Below are 14,923 nucleotides of genomic sequence, written 5' to 3' on the forward strand. Positions count from 1 at the left end.
GGCAGAGGAATTGGGAATACGGGATGGCATTTTTGCAAGAGGTAGGGTGGGAAGAGGTGTAATCCAGGTAGCTGTGGGAGTCGGTGGGTTTGTAAAAAATGTCAGTGTCAAGTCGGTCGTCGTTAATGGAGATGGAGAGGTCCAGGAAGGGGAGGGAGGTGTCAGAGATGGTCCAGGTAAATTTAAGGTCAGGGTGGAATGTGTTGGTAAAGTTGATGAATTGCTCAACCTCCTCGCGGGAGCACGAGGTGGCGCCAATGCAGTCATCAATGTAGCGGAGGAAGAGGTGAATCAGGCCCTGAGATGCGGTTGACCAGACCTCACTTCCCTGGTATTACTGAATTTCTCACAAGGTATTGTGCTGTCCTAGACATTATACATTTCCTTTTCAATACCAGTACCAGAGTTTCAGTTACTTTACTACTCCCTAGTGGCCAACTTAAACACAAGTGTCTGGGTATACCGTGAATATATCCAAGAACAGTGGAATAGGAAAGGGTGGCAGAATAAAGTTGGCTCAACTCTGTTTTATCTTTTGCCTCCCTGAATACATCAATGTTTTATTGTTAGTTTCTTTAAAATGCTAAATTATGCAAGGCATAAGAGATAACAATAATGTTTGCAGTCTTAGAAGTGCTATAATACAGGACACCCTTCCCCCACCTCCCTTGTGAAGTCTAAGCAATACAGTCTCTGCTTCACGACATGAAAAATGAATATTAATATTATCCTGACAATTACATTGAGTGCATTACATCTCTTAAGCTCTTGTCCTGGAGTATCTCACTTCTGTGATAAACCAAGAAGAATATTTATGGACACCAATAAACAAATTATCTGCTACAGTTATGTAAACAGTAGTTCCAAATAATCTTAAAAATCCTAAGAAATAGTAAATTTTTGTTTGAAAGATCCAAAGTCCTAAGGAATTCAATTATTTGAACAGAGGAAGTCTGATTAGAAAGGAACTGTTTCATATAATTGTTCAGTTTATCAGGAATTGTGTATGCCTTTAGAACATGTTGTGGCAAGGACTCTTGTTAACATAAATAATCTGTATGCTATCACCAAACTCAAACGAAAGTAGGCTGAATGTAGGAAGCTAGATTCTGCTAATCAGTGCCACAGATTTGACCCACTGCATTCTCAATCCTACCACAGAATAGTTAGCACAGATAGTTAATATACACGCCCTTCATTTTTAGGGTCATTATTTAGGCTAGACTAATGGGATGAAATATCTCCTGCCTCAGCAACCTCATTTTAAATTACTGTCAGTTCGCAGTATAGATATACCTTTTATTCAGTAATTTAAAATGCTAACATCTTTTTTAAAATCAACCTTTTTGGTTATATTCTCACACAGCTTTGGAGAGGTAAAACCTGAACTTGGACCTTCTGAACCAAATAGTTTAACTAAGATTCATTCAGTTGATGTGAACCTTGTTGGCAAGGACAACATTTTTTACCCATTCCTTTGAGAAGGCAGTGGGGAGTCATCTTCAGGAACTGTAATGTGGACCTTGTAGAGGTGTATACAATCATGAGGGGCATGTATATAGTAAATAGACAAGGTTTTTTTCCCAGGGATGTGGGAGTCCAAAGCTAGAGGGCATAGGTTTAAGGTAAGGGGGAAAAATTTAAAAGGGACCTAAGGGGCAACTTTTTCACGCAAAGGTGGTATATGGAATGAGACGCCGGGGAAGTGATGGTGGACAGTACAATTGCAACAGTTAAAAGGATGGATATATGAAAAGGAAGGATTTAGAGTCATATAGGCCAAATGCAGGCAAATGGGACTAGATTAATTTAGGATACCTAGTGGCATGGATGAGTTGGACCAAAAGCTCCGTTTCTGTGCTGCACATCTCTAAGACTCTATGACTATGACTCTATGAGATACACCTACTGTTCTGATAAAGAGAGAATTCTAGGATTTTGACCTGGCAACAAGGAAGAAACTAACTAACAGGAAACAGAGAGTGGGCATAAAAGGTCATTCTCCGCTTGAAAAGATGAAACAAATGGTGTGCCACAGAACTCAGTGCTGTGGCTTCAACCTTTTACAAATTATGTAAATTACTTTGATGAAGGGACCAAAGGTATCACTGTTAAATTTGCTGACTACACACAGATAGGTTGGGAAGTGAGTTGTGAAGAATACACAAGGATACTGAAGAGGAATATGGATAGGCTAAGTGAGCTGATAAAGATGTGACAAACGTGAAATTCTCCATTTTGGCAGGAAGAATAAAAAGGAAGCATTTTACCTAAATGGCGAGAGATTGGAGAGTTCTGTAATGCCTGAGATCTGGGCACTTTGTTTGTATGAATTGCCAAAGGTTAGTATGCAAGTACAGAAAATAATTAAGATAGCTAATAGAATATTATTGTTCTTTACAAGGGGATTTTATTTTATTCACTCATGGGATGTGGTTGAGGTTGGCTGGGTCAGCATCTATTGTCCATCTCTAGTTGCCCTTGAGAAGATGGTGGTGAGCTGCACCTTGTACCATTGCAATGCATTTCGTGTTGGTACACCGACTGTGCCACTAGAAATGGAGTTCCAGAATTGTGACCCAGTGACGCTGAAAGAAATTGGCAATCTATTTCCAAATCAGGATGTAAAGTGGCTTGGAGGGGAATTTAAAGGTGATTTCCTATTTGCTATCCTTGTCCTTCTAGATGGCACTGGATGTGGGTTTGGAAGGTATTATCTAAGGATCTTTAGTGAATTTCATCAGTGCACCTTTGTAGATGGTACACACTGTTGCTATTGAGCTTTGATGGTGGAGGGAGTGAATGTTTGAATGAAAACTGTACAAGGCACTAGTTAGATCAAACCTAGAATATTGTGAAGCATGTTAATCCCCTTTTCTAAGGAGAGATATAGTGCCATTGGAGGCAATCTTGTGAAGGTTCACTAGGTATGAAGGACTTTTCTTACAAGGTGACAGTGAGTCGGTTGAGCCTGTATTCATTGGAGTTTAGAAAAATAAGAGGCAACTTATCAAAACATCAAAGATTCTTAGGGGGCTTGACAGATAGATACCGTTGTGGGAGATCTAGGACTAGAGGGCACACTGTCAGAGTAAGGGTGTTGCCCAGTTAGGACAGAGATGAGGAATTTCTTCCTTCAGAGGGTAGTGAATCTGTAGAAGTCTTTATTGTATAGAGCTATAGCAGCTGGATCATTAAATATATTCAAGGCTGAGATATGCAGATTTTTAATAAGTGAGGGAATCAAGGGTAAAGAGGGAAAGGCCGGAAAGTGGAACTGAGGATTATCAGGGTCAAGATTAGAGTGGTGCTGGAAAAGCACGGCAGGTCAGGCAGTCCCCTTGGATGCTGCCTGACCTACTGTGCTTTTCCAGCACCATTCTAGTCTCGACTCTAATCTCCAGCATCTGCAGTACCCACTTTTGCCTTGAGGATTATCAGTCAGCTATGATCTCGTTGAATGGCAGAGCAGATTCGATAGGCTGAATGACCTACTTGTGCTCCTACATCTTACAGAGAGTTTTCCTCAAATTTCCATTGACTTCAATTTTACTACGGACTTTTAGTGCCACAATTGGTCAAATATTACCTTTATATCAAGGACAAGAAGGCATTTACCAGGATGTTGCCAGGTATGGAGTTATAAAGTAAGGGTGGATAGATTGGGACTTTCTTCACAGGAGCACAGGAGGTTGAGAGGTGACCTTATGGAAGTTTATAGATAGGGTTAAAGGTAGGTATCTTTTCCCTAGGATGGGGGATTTCAAGACTGGGGTGCACACATTTTTAAGATGAGAGGAGAGGGACTTAAAAAATACAAGACAGGCATATTTTTTACATGCAAGGTAGATCATGTGTGGAATTAACTTCCTGAGGAAGTGGCGGATGTGGCCACAATTACAATGTTTAAAAGACATTTGGTGAAGTACATGAATAGGAAAGGTTTGGAGGGATATGGACCGGGAGCAGGCAGGTGAAACTAGTTCAGTTCAGGATTATGTTCATATTATGGACTGTTTGGACCAAAGGGTGTGTTTCCATACTATATGACTGTATGACAGTTATTTTCAATCATTATTATATTTTCCTGTTGGAAACCCATGGCAGACCACATCTCTCAGTGTCAGCAACCAGCTAACAACCAATACAGGTGGTGCTCACTTGACTCTTGACTGATGTTTCCTCTGGGTAATGACACCATTTCCTGCTTTACATCAGGAACTCTTTACAGGTCCTGTTTTTATACCATGGACAAGTTCCATTACCTGCTTCTTGGTCATCAGGTCTGACCCCATCATTCACTTGCCTACCATCCACTGCTGGAGTCAAAATCTTTCAGTTCAAAATCAAAGTTGCTTGAGGCTTGTGGACCTGACCCCAGAGGAAAAATGAGATTAAGATGCAAACTATTAAATCCAGGAGATGTATTCCTCTGTCATCCAAGGAGCTCTGGATTTGTTTGCCCAACATTTCCATTTCGAGAAAAAAAATCTTGACTACAACGGCCTCATCTTCCCTTTGAAGGTAACCCATTGCTCATTTACAGTTTTCCCCAGTGGTTTTGCTCCAGTCAACCTGATCCAGTTCAGTTCTTGCCTCATTGAAGTCAGCTCCTAACCAATAGATTTTTCTTACTTTAGATTGACCTTTGTCATTCTCTATTATCATCCTAAACCACACAATACAATGATCACTGCCTTCCAAATGTTCCTCACTGACACATGGTCTTCTTGGTCACCTCATTTCAAGAACCAGGAAGAACAGTGCAACTTTTCTTGTTGGACTAGAAACATACTGCTGTCGGAAATTCTCCTGAACACAGTCTAGGAACACATGTCCCTCAATACCTCTTGCATTACCAGTACCCCAATCTATATTTGGGTAATTGTGTGTCTTCCATTATAAATACAGTATAATATTGGCATCTTTCTGTAATTTCCCTGTAGATTTGTTCCTCTACCTTTTAGTTGGTGGTTTATAGACCACACCAAGCAATGTCTCTGCATCTTTTTGTTCCTTAGCACCAGCCTAATTCCACCATTGAAACCTATCAACATCCTCTTCTTTCAACACTACAATGGTCTCCTTAACCAATACGGTCATGCCCTCCTCCTCCTCTTGGGAACAGCTTGTACCCAAGAATATCTAACATCCAATGTTGCCCTTCCTTTAGTCAGGTGTTTGTTATTGCCACAATATCATATTTCCCACAAAGCAATCTGTGCCTGGAACTTCCAAATCTTATTTACCTGACTTATTTACTATACACACAATACAGAGATGCATACTAACTCTCACTTAGACTTCATTACTTCACCCCGTCATCCCTTACTCTGACTTCAACTATTAACTTACTATTCTGCTAGTGCTATATATCTCTCCAAATATTTTGTGAATCCTGGTATTATTTTCTAATACCCTCTCTTGGTTCTGACACTCCTGCCAAGTCACCAAATACTGCCCTCACAGCCGCAACAGCAAAACTCCCTGCAAGGAACTGGGATCCAGCTCTGTTCAGGTGCAACCCGCCCTGTTGTTTAGGTGACATATTCCCCATAACCAGTTCCAGTGTTCCCAGCATTTAAAGCCCTCCCTCCTGCAGCATCTTTTCAGCAATGTATTAACCTGCCTGTTTCTGTACTCACTTGCGCATGGTACTGAAGTAATCTGCAGATATAAAACATTTTAAGTCCTCCTTGCTAATTTTCTCCCTATCTTCCTAGATTCTAGTCACAGGACTATATATTCTTTCCTAACAAAGACATTGGTACCAACATGGACCATAATCTTTGAAAGTACACATACCTCCTACAAAAATGACCAGCAGCTGCACTGTAACTTTCAACCTTGTGGATGTGACACCAGCTACCACTTGAATTCTGAAACCTAGAATGCAAACTTCTGCAAATGGCAACATTTCCTATACATATGGCCATCTAGGACATCAGTAGGCTCCTTGTCTTCACATGTATTACAGACCATACATTACACTCAATGAGTTGCACTGCCATGCCTTAACTTTATCTCCTTTATGTTAACTTTGTCCTGCTCTGGATTAGATTCCCTACAGTGTGGAAACAGGTCCTTCGGCCCAACAAGTCCACACTGACCTGCGAAGAGTAATCCACCCAGACCCATTTCCCTCTGACTAATGCACCTAACACTATGGAGTAATTTAACATGGCCAATTCACCTGACCTGCACATCTTTGGACTGTGGGAAGAAACCGGAGCACACGGAGGAAACCCACGCAGACACGGGGAGAACGTGCAAACTCCACACAGACAGTCGTCCGAGGCTGGAATCGAACCTTGGAACCTGGTGCTGTGAGGCAGCAGTGCTAACCACTGAGCCACCGTGCCGCCCTATATTACTTCACTGTATTGCCCTGACTCACCCTTAATTCTAGTCTTTTTTAGTTAAATCCAAGTACTAGCTACTCATTTAAATATGTTTTCTACAATAACTTAAAGATAGTCCCTAACAGCAGTTTCTTAACAGCCAATGAACTTACTGAAAAAGAGTAGAAGGAAAAAGTCTGTATTGAGTTTGCACATTCTCCTTGTGTCTGTATGGGTTTCCTCTGGATACTCCAGTTTCCTCCCACAATCTGAAGATATGCAGGTTAGATGAATTGGCCATGCTAAATTGCCCATAGTGTTCAAGGATGCATAGGTTAGGTGCATTAGTTAGGGGTAAATGTAGAGTCATAGGATAGAGGAATTGGTCTGGGTGGGTTACTCTCCAACCTTGACCAAACTCTTCACTCAGCAAACTATACGTCTTGCAGTAAACGTTATTTAAAACATCTGTTTCCCCCGCTGCACCAAATTCCTACTTTGAACCAAATTCCCAGACATACTCAGCCAGGGTCTCACACAGATCAAGTCTATCTCATGCTGACCTAACAATTTATTACTTTAATTATATTTTGCCATACGTTTACATGTCTTTTGGTTTATCCAATTGCTTTGCTCAACCCTTTGCTACCAGATTTCCTACGTGTATTAAAATTTTCATTGCTAACTCAAAATTGTTCTCTAAATTAGCTCGTTCAAATTGGTGTTTACTGCCATTTTAATTTATATTAAGATGAAACAAATATCAGCTTCATAACTGACATGAACAACGCGGAAAAACACTTCCAGGTACCCTAGCTCGATTCCAGCCTCAGGCAACTGTGCGGAGCTTGCACATTCTCCCTGTGTCTGTGTGGGTTTCCGCCGGGTGCTCTGGCTTCCTCCCACAATCCAAAAATGTGCAGGTTAGGTGCATTAGTCAGGGGTAAATATAGAGTAGTGAGTAGTGGAGTGGATCTGGGTGGGTTACTCTTCGGAGAGTTGATGTGGAACTGTTGGGTCACGTAGTCTGCTTCCACATTGCAATGATTCTATGATTTCTAGGATATGTACTTTATTCAGTGTTGCTATGTTTTATATGCCCTTAGACCAGTAATTTTCCTAACTGTTTCCTGCAGTTTTTATGCTTTACATTCTTTCCAAACTTGCTCCATCAAAATGTTTCAGTGAACTGTCACAAAGTATGATATTTTCAAATATAGAATTTTCAGCTGTAAGTCACATTTTTGCTCATCCGTGGAATACACAACTGTTTTCCTTGTGCCTTGTACAGTAATAAGTAACCCTGTTTTTAATAACATGATTCTACTGAGTTTAGACTATTACCTCTGTTGTATGATCCAGTGAATGACCAGGTCCAGTCGATTTTGCGTCAGTGCACATTCTACTCCCTCTAATGACATTTTTGCATTAGGTGACTGTTTGACAGCAGAAAAGGAGTTCATTACAGCTTCAAAGAATTGCAGGAGAGGAGAAATATGTCCTTCATATTCTGTGATAGCTGAGGGAGAAAATGTTATTATTACAGTTGGTCTAAGAACAAAATGCACCTTCATACACAATTGTTATGCATTTTAAATGACCTATCTTAAATAAGTTCATTGTGTTTAACACAGCAAGGATGACAATGTTTGCTAGCTACTTATTAGTTCTGAATCTCAGTTTTTTTTATTATGGAGAGCCTGTTAGTATGAGCAAAGCAATTCCTCAAATTGAAGGGAAAATTAAGACAAATCTTTCACACATATAGAAAATTCTCTTTTAAATTTGACATTTTATGTTGTTCTGTTTCAATGTTATTCTGTCAATGAGCCCTATATTATCATTCAGAGTTGCCCAATTTGTTTTTAAGTCATTGTCCATCAGGCTGCATGACTCAATCTACACACTTCCTTTACTGAGATTGTGGGCTCCAAAGCCAAAGTTTCACAGTTGTGAAAGCTTGGATACAGAAGTGTTGAACAGAGGTTGTTTTCATCAATGTCTGTTGTCTGTTTTCATCAATGCCACAAACAGCCTTATGATATTCAGTCACATTCCCATAGTCCTGCTTCCGCCACAGCTTCCTCACTCATTGATGGGGTTTGGGAAAGGGAAGCAATGTGCAGCAGAGTCAGGGAACAAGGGGTTCAGTGAGAGGAGTGGCAGAGATTGCAAGTTGGAGGATCGGCAGCTTAAGGATGTATTAGAGTTTGGCACAGGCTTCAATTTGGAGTGTCACCAGAAATCAGGGTGGTTTGATAGCTGCAGGTGTGGCAGCAGGATAGGTAAGCATTGTAAAAAATTACCAGATTTCTTTTACTGTATATTTTTGAACTTTATATTAGAAGTGTTTTCATTTACTATTATATAGCAACTTCAAGTTGGAATGTGTTTTTTTTTAAAAGGAAGGCCCTACAGTCCTGAATTACAGCCTCTACATTGGTTTTCATTTGCTTGGTCAAATTCCATCATAATAGATTACGAGATTCAATTAAATAATTTTGATCATTTGGAATCAAAAATGACCACAATAATTGTTGAAAATATTTTGAATCAACCTGTCTGAATGTATAGAGAGATATATTTGCATTGCAGGTGGTTCATGAACCTGTACCTCTGGCCCAGAGGCAGGGTACTACTGTGACACAAAGATACCTGCTGTTTTATGGTGAAAATTCAATTGTTGACCTAATCTGGCCTAAGGTGACTCCGATCACAAAATATTGGATTGGCTCTTAATGTCTTCCCTAGTGATGGGCAATAAACACTATCTTTTTACTGTTGTCCATCTCAGAATTATTAGTAAAAAAGCTATAAAGCAAATTGGTGTTATTAATTTGAATATTTAATTATAATGAAGCAATGATCACAGAGATATTTTCAGTTCTACTCCAAATTTAGAAATTATATGGTAATCCACTGTTTAAAAGCATACATTCTTGCTAACCTGACAAAGAAAAGTTACCTTGCTCTCAATGATCTTCAGCAGAAATAGACTTCAAGTGGGAATGCAATATGTATAGTAACTCAAGATTGGCTGCTTAGCTAAAGAAGGCTTCCTGAGCATCACTGACAGTAGAAATTTTAAAAATGTAAATATTTTAATTCACTTCTGGAATGTGGAAATCTTTGAGAGCCAAAATTATTTCCTTTCCTTAATTGCCCTTGAACAGTTACGCTTGCATGCTAGTTTTGAGTTTCAAGATCTGTTATTTATCAATTTAGCTTTTTTATATTATATGTATACAACCATTTTATAGTATTTTATTAAATGACAAGCAATTAATAATAACCTGGTTTCCCCATGGATTTCAATTTGATTATGCGTGACTAATATTGAGCTCCCAGTAGGGAATAGTGCTTCGTGGGACCATATGTCAGAAATAAAATTACCAATTCTTCAATATGCATAACCTATGATAATGTAGGACCGAGGGAGTGATAAGCATACCTTATATCTTAATGAATGTACCGGTTTAATAATAGTTACATAAATTAACTAATTGCAGTCTCTAAGAAAAAAGTGTGACTTGAGTCCTTAAATGAGCTATTTTAAAGAAAGTGTGCTACTTTTATATGACATAAAAAGTTGATCTCGAAGAGATTGCTATTGAAAATCATTTGTTAACTGCTAAAATATTTTGTTGTAATGATCTAATTTTTACAGATTCTACAAAACAAAATGAATATAATGGCATTAAGGAAACATTCTAATAGACATAGTTGCTGAACTACTGAGCAGCCCTTTTTAATTCTTGAACTTGTAAAAGTTAGAAGGAAACATTTGCTGATGCAGGATTAAGTTTCCCTATTTTGATGTATAAAACATAGCAATGAACAAAAAGCATAACTGACCTTTAAACCTTTCCATGACCTCCAAATTATGAAGAATTCCTCTGGGACAATTTGCTACATGTTTTGCAGCTGCCCTATATTGCTTATCATCAAACAGTTTATTAAATCTAGAAAAAAAGTGGAAGTTTCAGTTTAGCAGCAGCTGTGAATGGATTCCTTCAACCCCAAAGTTGTTTGGTATGGATTAGGATATCCACCTAGCTGGTATAAGTAGAGGAGTCATATTGAATAAACAATACCTAACCATTACTGCAACAATTACAGGATGAATGAAAATGACTTATATTAGTGCAGAGACTTGTGGTATTGTGGGGAACATTTAAAATTGCATGATGGGAAAAATTGGCCAATTTTTGAACTATAGATCAGTAAATTTTTTTAATAAGTATTTTTATTGAATAGATCAGTAAGTTAAAAAGGACTGTGACAAAAAGTCAGAAACAGCATTCATGACAGGCTGAAGGTAAACAAATTCTGCAACCTTGGCAAAACTTCAGTAATCTTCTTAACGGCTCCTTGTATAGTTTGAACTGCAGATCTTAGCCTAAACAAAACGTCCATACACAAAAACAAAGTCATGGAATGACGTGAATGATTAATATTTCAGAAAACCAATAAGGCAAAATTCAATGTTATGGATGATAGGCATTTCATGATAATTTGTCACTTCTCAGCATATTTTAAAGTATATAAATGATATTCTTTCCTTTGTAAAGGTGTGAAACCTGGAAGAGAAATTGAGAACAACTTTTATCTCTTCCTCTCTTGAGTTTTAGCCAAAACTGCTGCAGTATTATCAATAAAGGTAGATTATTGTCAGTTCAAACTGATTTTTTTGAGTATTATTGCTATCTTTTGCTCTCACAGATCCCTGTTAATTAAAATCCAATTTGACATTTGGTGCTGCGAGCAAAAACCAAATAACCTGGGTGAATTCTGTCAGGGGACTGAAGAAGCGATCCAGCCGCAGCCTAGGGATAAGGGGCAGACGGACACCCGAGGTAAGCATTAAAATCTTGGTCTAATTCTCTCCCTTGGCTGACCACTGTGACCCCTCATCCCTTGCAGAGGACACTAGCTTCCGAATCTAAAATTCTAATTTTTTTTTTGAGTGTTGTTGATTTCTTTTGCTCTCACAGATTCCTGCTGATTAAAATCTGATTCGACAACTGATTGGAGCACACTAGCACTGGATGTGTCTCTTACAATCTTGTAGGAAGTGACGACTGCAGATGCTGGAGAGTCAGAGTCGAAAAGGGTGGCGTTGGAAAAGCACAGCAGGCGTTATGCCTGAAATGTTGGCTCTCTTGCTCCTCAGATGCTGCTTGACCTGCTGGGTTTTTCCAAAGCCACCCTTTTCGACTCTTATAAACTTGTCTTTACTCTGAGCCCCATGACATCACAGTGGATTGTGCTTTTTCTATTCATTCATGGGACATAGGCATCACTCGTCTGGTCAGCATTTATTGCCCATTATTAATTGTCCAGAGGGTAGTTAAGAATCAACCACATTTCTGAAATCACACGTTTACCAAACAGGGTAAGGACAGCAGATTTTCCTTCTCTAAAGGGCATTAATGAACAAGATTATTTTTAACAACAGGTTATACAATCATCATTTGGCTGGCTTTTTTCTTTAATTCCAGATTTTTGCTGAATTCAAATTTCACCTCTGCCCAGTTGGGATTTGAACTCATGTCCCCAGAACATTAACCTGTGGTCCTGAGTTAGTAGTCCAATGACATTACCACTTTGCCACAACATCTCCAAACACTCTTGCAATCAAATGTTAACCCTTTCAGACTCATACAGCAGAAATAACAGAATATTTTAATTGTGACCTCAGGCCTGTCTCCGTACTGTCCAATATCTTTGGCAAATCTGACCCAAGGTAGTAGAGGAATACGAATGGAGGCTTATAGAGCCCTGAACAACATAAGTTAAGGCTAGAAATCTGGGAGAATCGTATGAGAAATTGAGCAAGGCCCTTCTCAAGTTTGGAAGCAATTAGCTTCATTTCCAACTAAGGTCTAGACAGCAAAACAAGATTCTCACTAGACAGCAGCAAGAAGCTTATTATTGGTCTCATTAACTGTATATCTTGCCTTATTAACTAAATATCCGATTTTACCAGTTTCCATAGAGTCATAGAGATGTACAGCACAGAAACAGACCCTTTGGTTCAACTCGTCCATGCCAACCAGATATCCTAACCTAATTTCGTCCCATTTACCAGCATTTGGCCTATATCTCTCTAAGCCCTTCCTATTCATATACCCATCCGGATGTCTTTTAAATGCTGTAATTGTACCAGCCTCCACTACTTCCTCTGGCAGCTTATTCCATACACGCACCACCCACTGTCTGAAAAAGTTGTCCCTTAGGTCCCTTTTAATATCTTTCCTCTCTCACCCTAAATCTATGCCCTCTAGTTCCGGACTCTCCCACCACAGGGGAGACCTTGTCTATTTATTCTACCCATGCCCCTCATGATTTTATAAACCTGTATAAGGTCACCCCTCAACCTCTGATGCTCCACGGAAAACAGCCTCAGCCTATTCAGCCTCTCCCTATAGCTCAGACCCTTCAACCCTGGCAACATCCTTGTATATCTTTTCTGAACCCTTTCATGTTTCACAACATACTTCCAATAGGAAACAGACTAGAGTTGCATGCAATATTCCAGAAGTGGTCTCACCAATGTCCTGTACAGCTGGAACACAAACTCCTAACTCCTAAAGTCAATGCTCTGACCAATAAAGGAAAGCATATCAAACACCTTCTTCACTATCCTATCTACTTGCAACTCTACTTTCAAAGAATTATGAACCTGCACTCCAAGGTATCTTTGTTCAGCAGCACTCTCGAGGACCTTATCATTAAGTGTATACGTCCTACCCTGATTTGCTTTTCCAAAATACAGCACTTCACATTTATCTAAATTAAAATCAATCTGCACTCCTCGGCCCATTGGCCCATTTGATCAAGTTCCATTGTGCATTGAGGTAACATTCTTCGCTGTCCACCATACTCCAATTTTGGTGTCACCTGCAAACTAACTAACTATACCTCCTATATTCACATCCAAATCATTTATATGAATGACAAAAAGCAGTAGACTCAGCACCGATCCTTGTGGCACTCCACTGGTCACAGGCCTCCAGTCTGAAAAGCAACTCTACACTACCACCCTCTGTCTTCTACATTCGAGCCAGCTCTGAATCCAAATGGTTAGTTCTCCCTGTATTTCATGAGATCTAACCTTGCTGACCAGTCTCCCAGGGGGAACCTTGTCGAATGCCTTACTGAAGTCCATATAGATTACATCTACTGCTCTGCCTTCATCAATCTTCTTTGTTACTTCTTCAAAAAATCAATCATGTTCGTGAGACATGATTTCCCGTGCACAAAGCCATGCTGACTACCCCTAATCAGTCCTTGCCTTTCCAAATACATGCAAATCCTGTCCCTCAGGATTCCCTCCAACAATTTTTCCACCACCAATATCAGGCTCAGCGGCTTATAGTTCCCTGGCTTTTCCTTACGTCCTTTCTTAAATAGTGGCACCATGTTAGCCAACCTCCAGTCTTCCGGCACCTCACCTGCGACTATCGATGATACAAATATCACAAATAAGGGGTCAAGCAATCACTTCCCTAGATTTCCACAGAGTTCAAGGGTACACCTGATCAGGTGCTGGGAATTTATACACTTTTATGCGTTTCAAGACATTCAGCGCTTCCTCCTCTATAGTACAAACATTTTTCAAGATGTCACCATCCATTCCCCCACATTCTATATCTTCCATGTCCTTTTCCACAGTAAACACTGATGTAAAATACTCATTTAGTATCTTCCCCATCTCCTGCAGCTCCACACATCAACGCCTTGCTGATCTTTGAAGGGTCCTATTATCTCCCTAGTTACCCTTTTATCCTTAATGTATTTATAAAATTCCTTTGGATTTCCTATTTGCCAAAGCTATCTCTTGTCCACTTTTTGCCCTCGTGATTTCCCTCTTAAGTGTACTCCTATTGCCTTTATATTCTTTGAAAGATTCAATCCATCTCTCCTGTCTATACCAGACATATGTTTCCTTCTTTTTCTTACCAAAACGCCAATTTCTCTAGTCATCCAGCATTCCCTACACGAACCAGCTTTGCCTTTCACCCTAACAGGAATATTCTGTCTCTGCACTCTTGCTGTCTCATTTCTGAAGGCTTCCCATTTTCCAGCCGTCCCTTTACCTGCGAATATCTACCCCAATCAGTTTTTGAAAGTTCTTGCCTAATACCATCAAAATTAGATTTCCTCCAATTTAGAACTTCAACTTTTAGATCCAGTCTATCCTTTTCCATTGCTATTTTAAAACAAATAAATAGAATTATGTTTGCTGGCCCCAAAGTGCTCTACCACTGACACCTCAGTCACCTGTCCAGCCTCATTCCTGACGAAGGGCTTATGCCCGAAATGTCGATTCTCCTGCTCCTCAAATGTTGCCTGACCTGCTGTGATTTTCCAGCACCACACTCTTGACTCAGTCCCAGTCTATGTTTGGAAAGTTAAACTCCCCTACCATAACCTTGTACATGGCAGGTACTCATGTGACTCAGCCAACGTTGTCTATCTTATACGTTGCAGGCAAGGATGCCTGGAGGCATGGTACATTGGGGAAACCGAGCAAAGGCTACGACAACGGATGAATGGGCACCGCACAACAATCAACA

The 14,923-nt window shown here is 39.8% G+C and overlaps 1 protein-coding gene across 5 annotated transcripts in view; it reads right to left on the reverse strand.

Moving 5' to 3' along the window:
* The window catches only part of LOC122552875 (clathrin heavy chain linker domain-containing protein 1-like), a 55,647-nt gene that overhangs the window by 8,207 nt on the left and 32,517 nt on the right, over positions 1-14,923 (reverse strand). For 4 of the 5 annotated variants that reach the window (XM_043695980.1, XM_043695977.1, XM_043695976.1 and 1 more), the window contains 2 exons: positions 10,197-10,303; positions 7,686-7,860 (listed from right to left, as the gene is read on the reverse strand). In XM_043695980.1, coding sequence (XP_043551915.1) covers positions 7,686-7,860; positions 10,197-10,303 — 282 coding nt within the window. The remainder of the gene's footprint in view (positions 1-7,685; positions 7,861-10,196; positions 10,304-14,923) is intronic. The other variant, XM_043695979.1, reaches the window with a different exon arrangement.

This window comes from Chiloscyllium plagiosum, chromosome 9 (assembly GCF_004010195.1).
Source record: "Chiloscyllium plagiosum isolate BGI_BamShark_2017 chromosome 9, ASM401019v2, whole genome shotgun sequence".
Taxonomy (NCBI): domain Eukaryota; kingdom Metazoa; phylum Chordata; class Chondrichthyes; order Orectolobiformes; family Hemiscylliidae; genus Chiloscyllium; species Chiloscyllium plagiosum.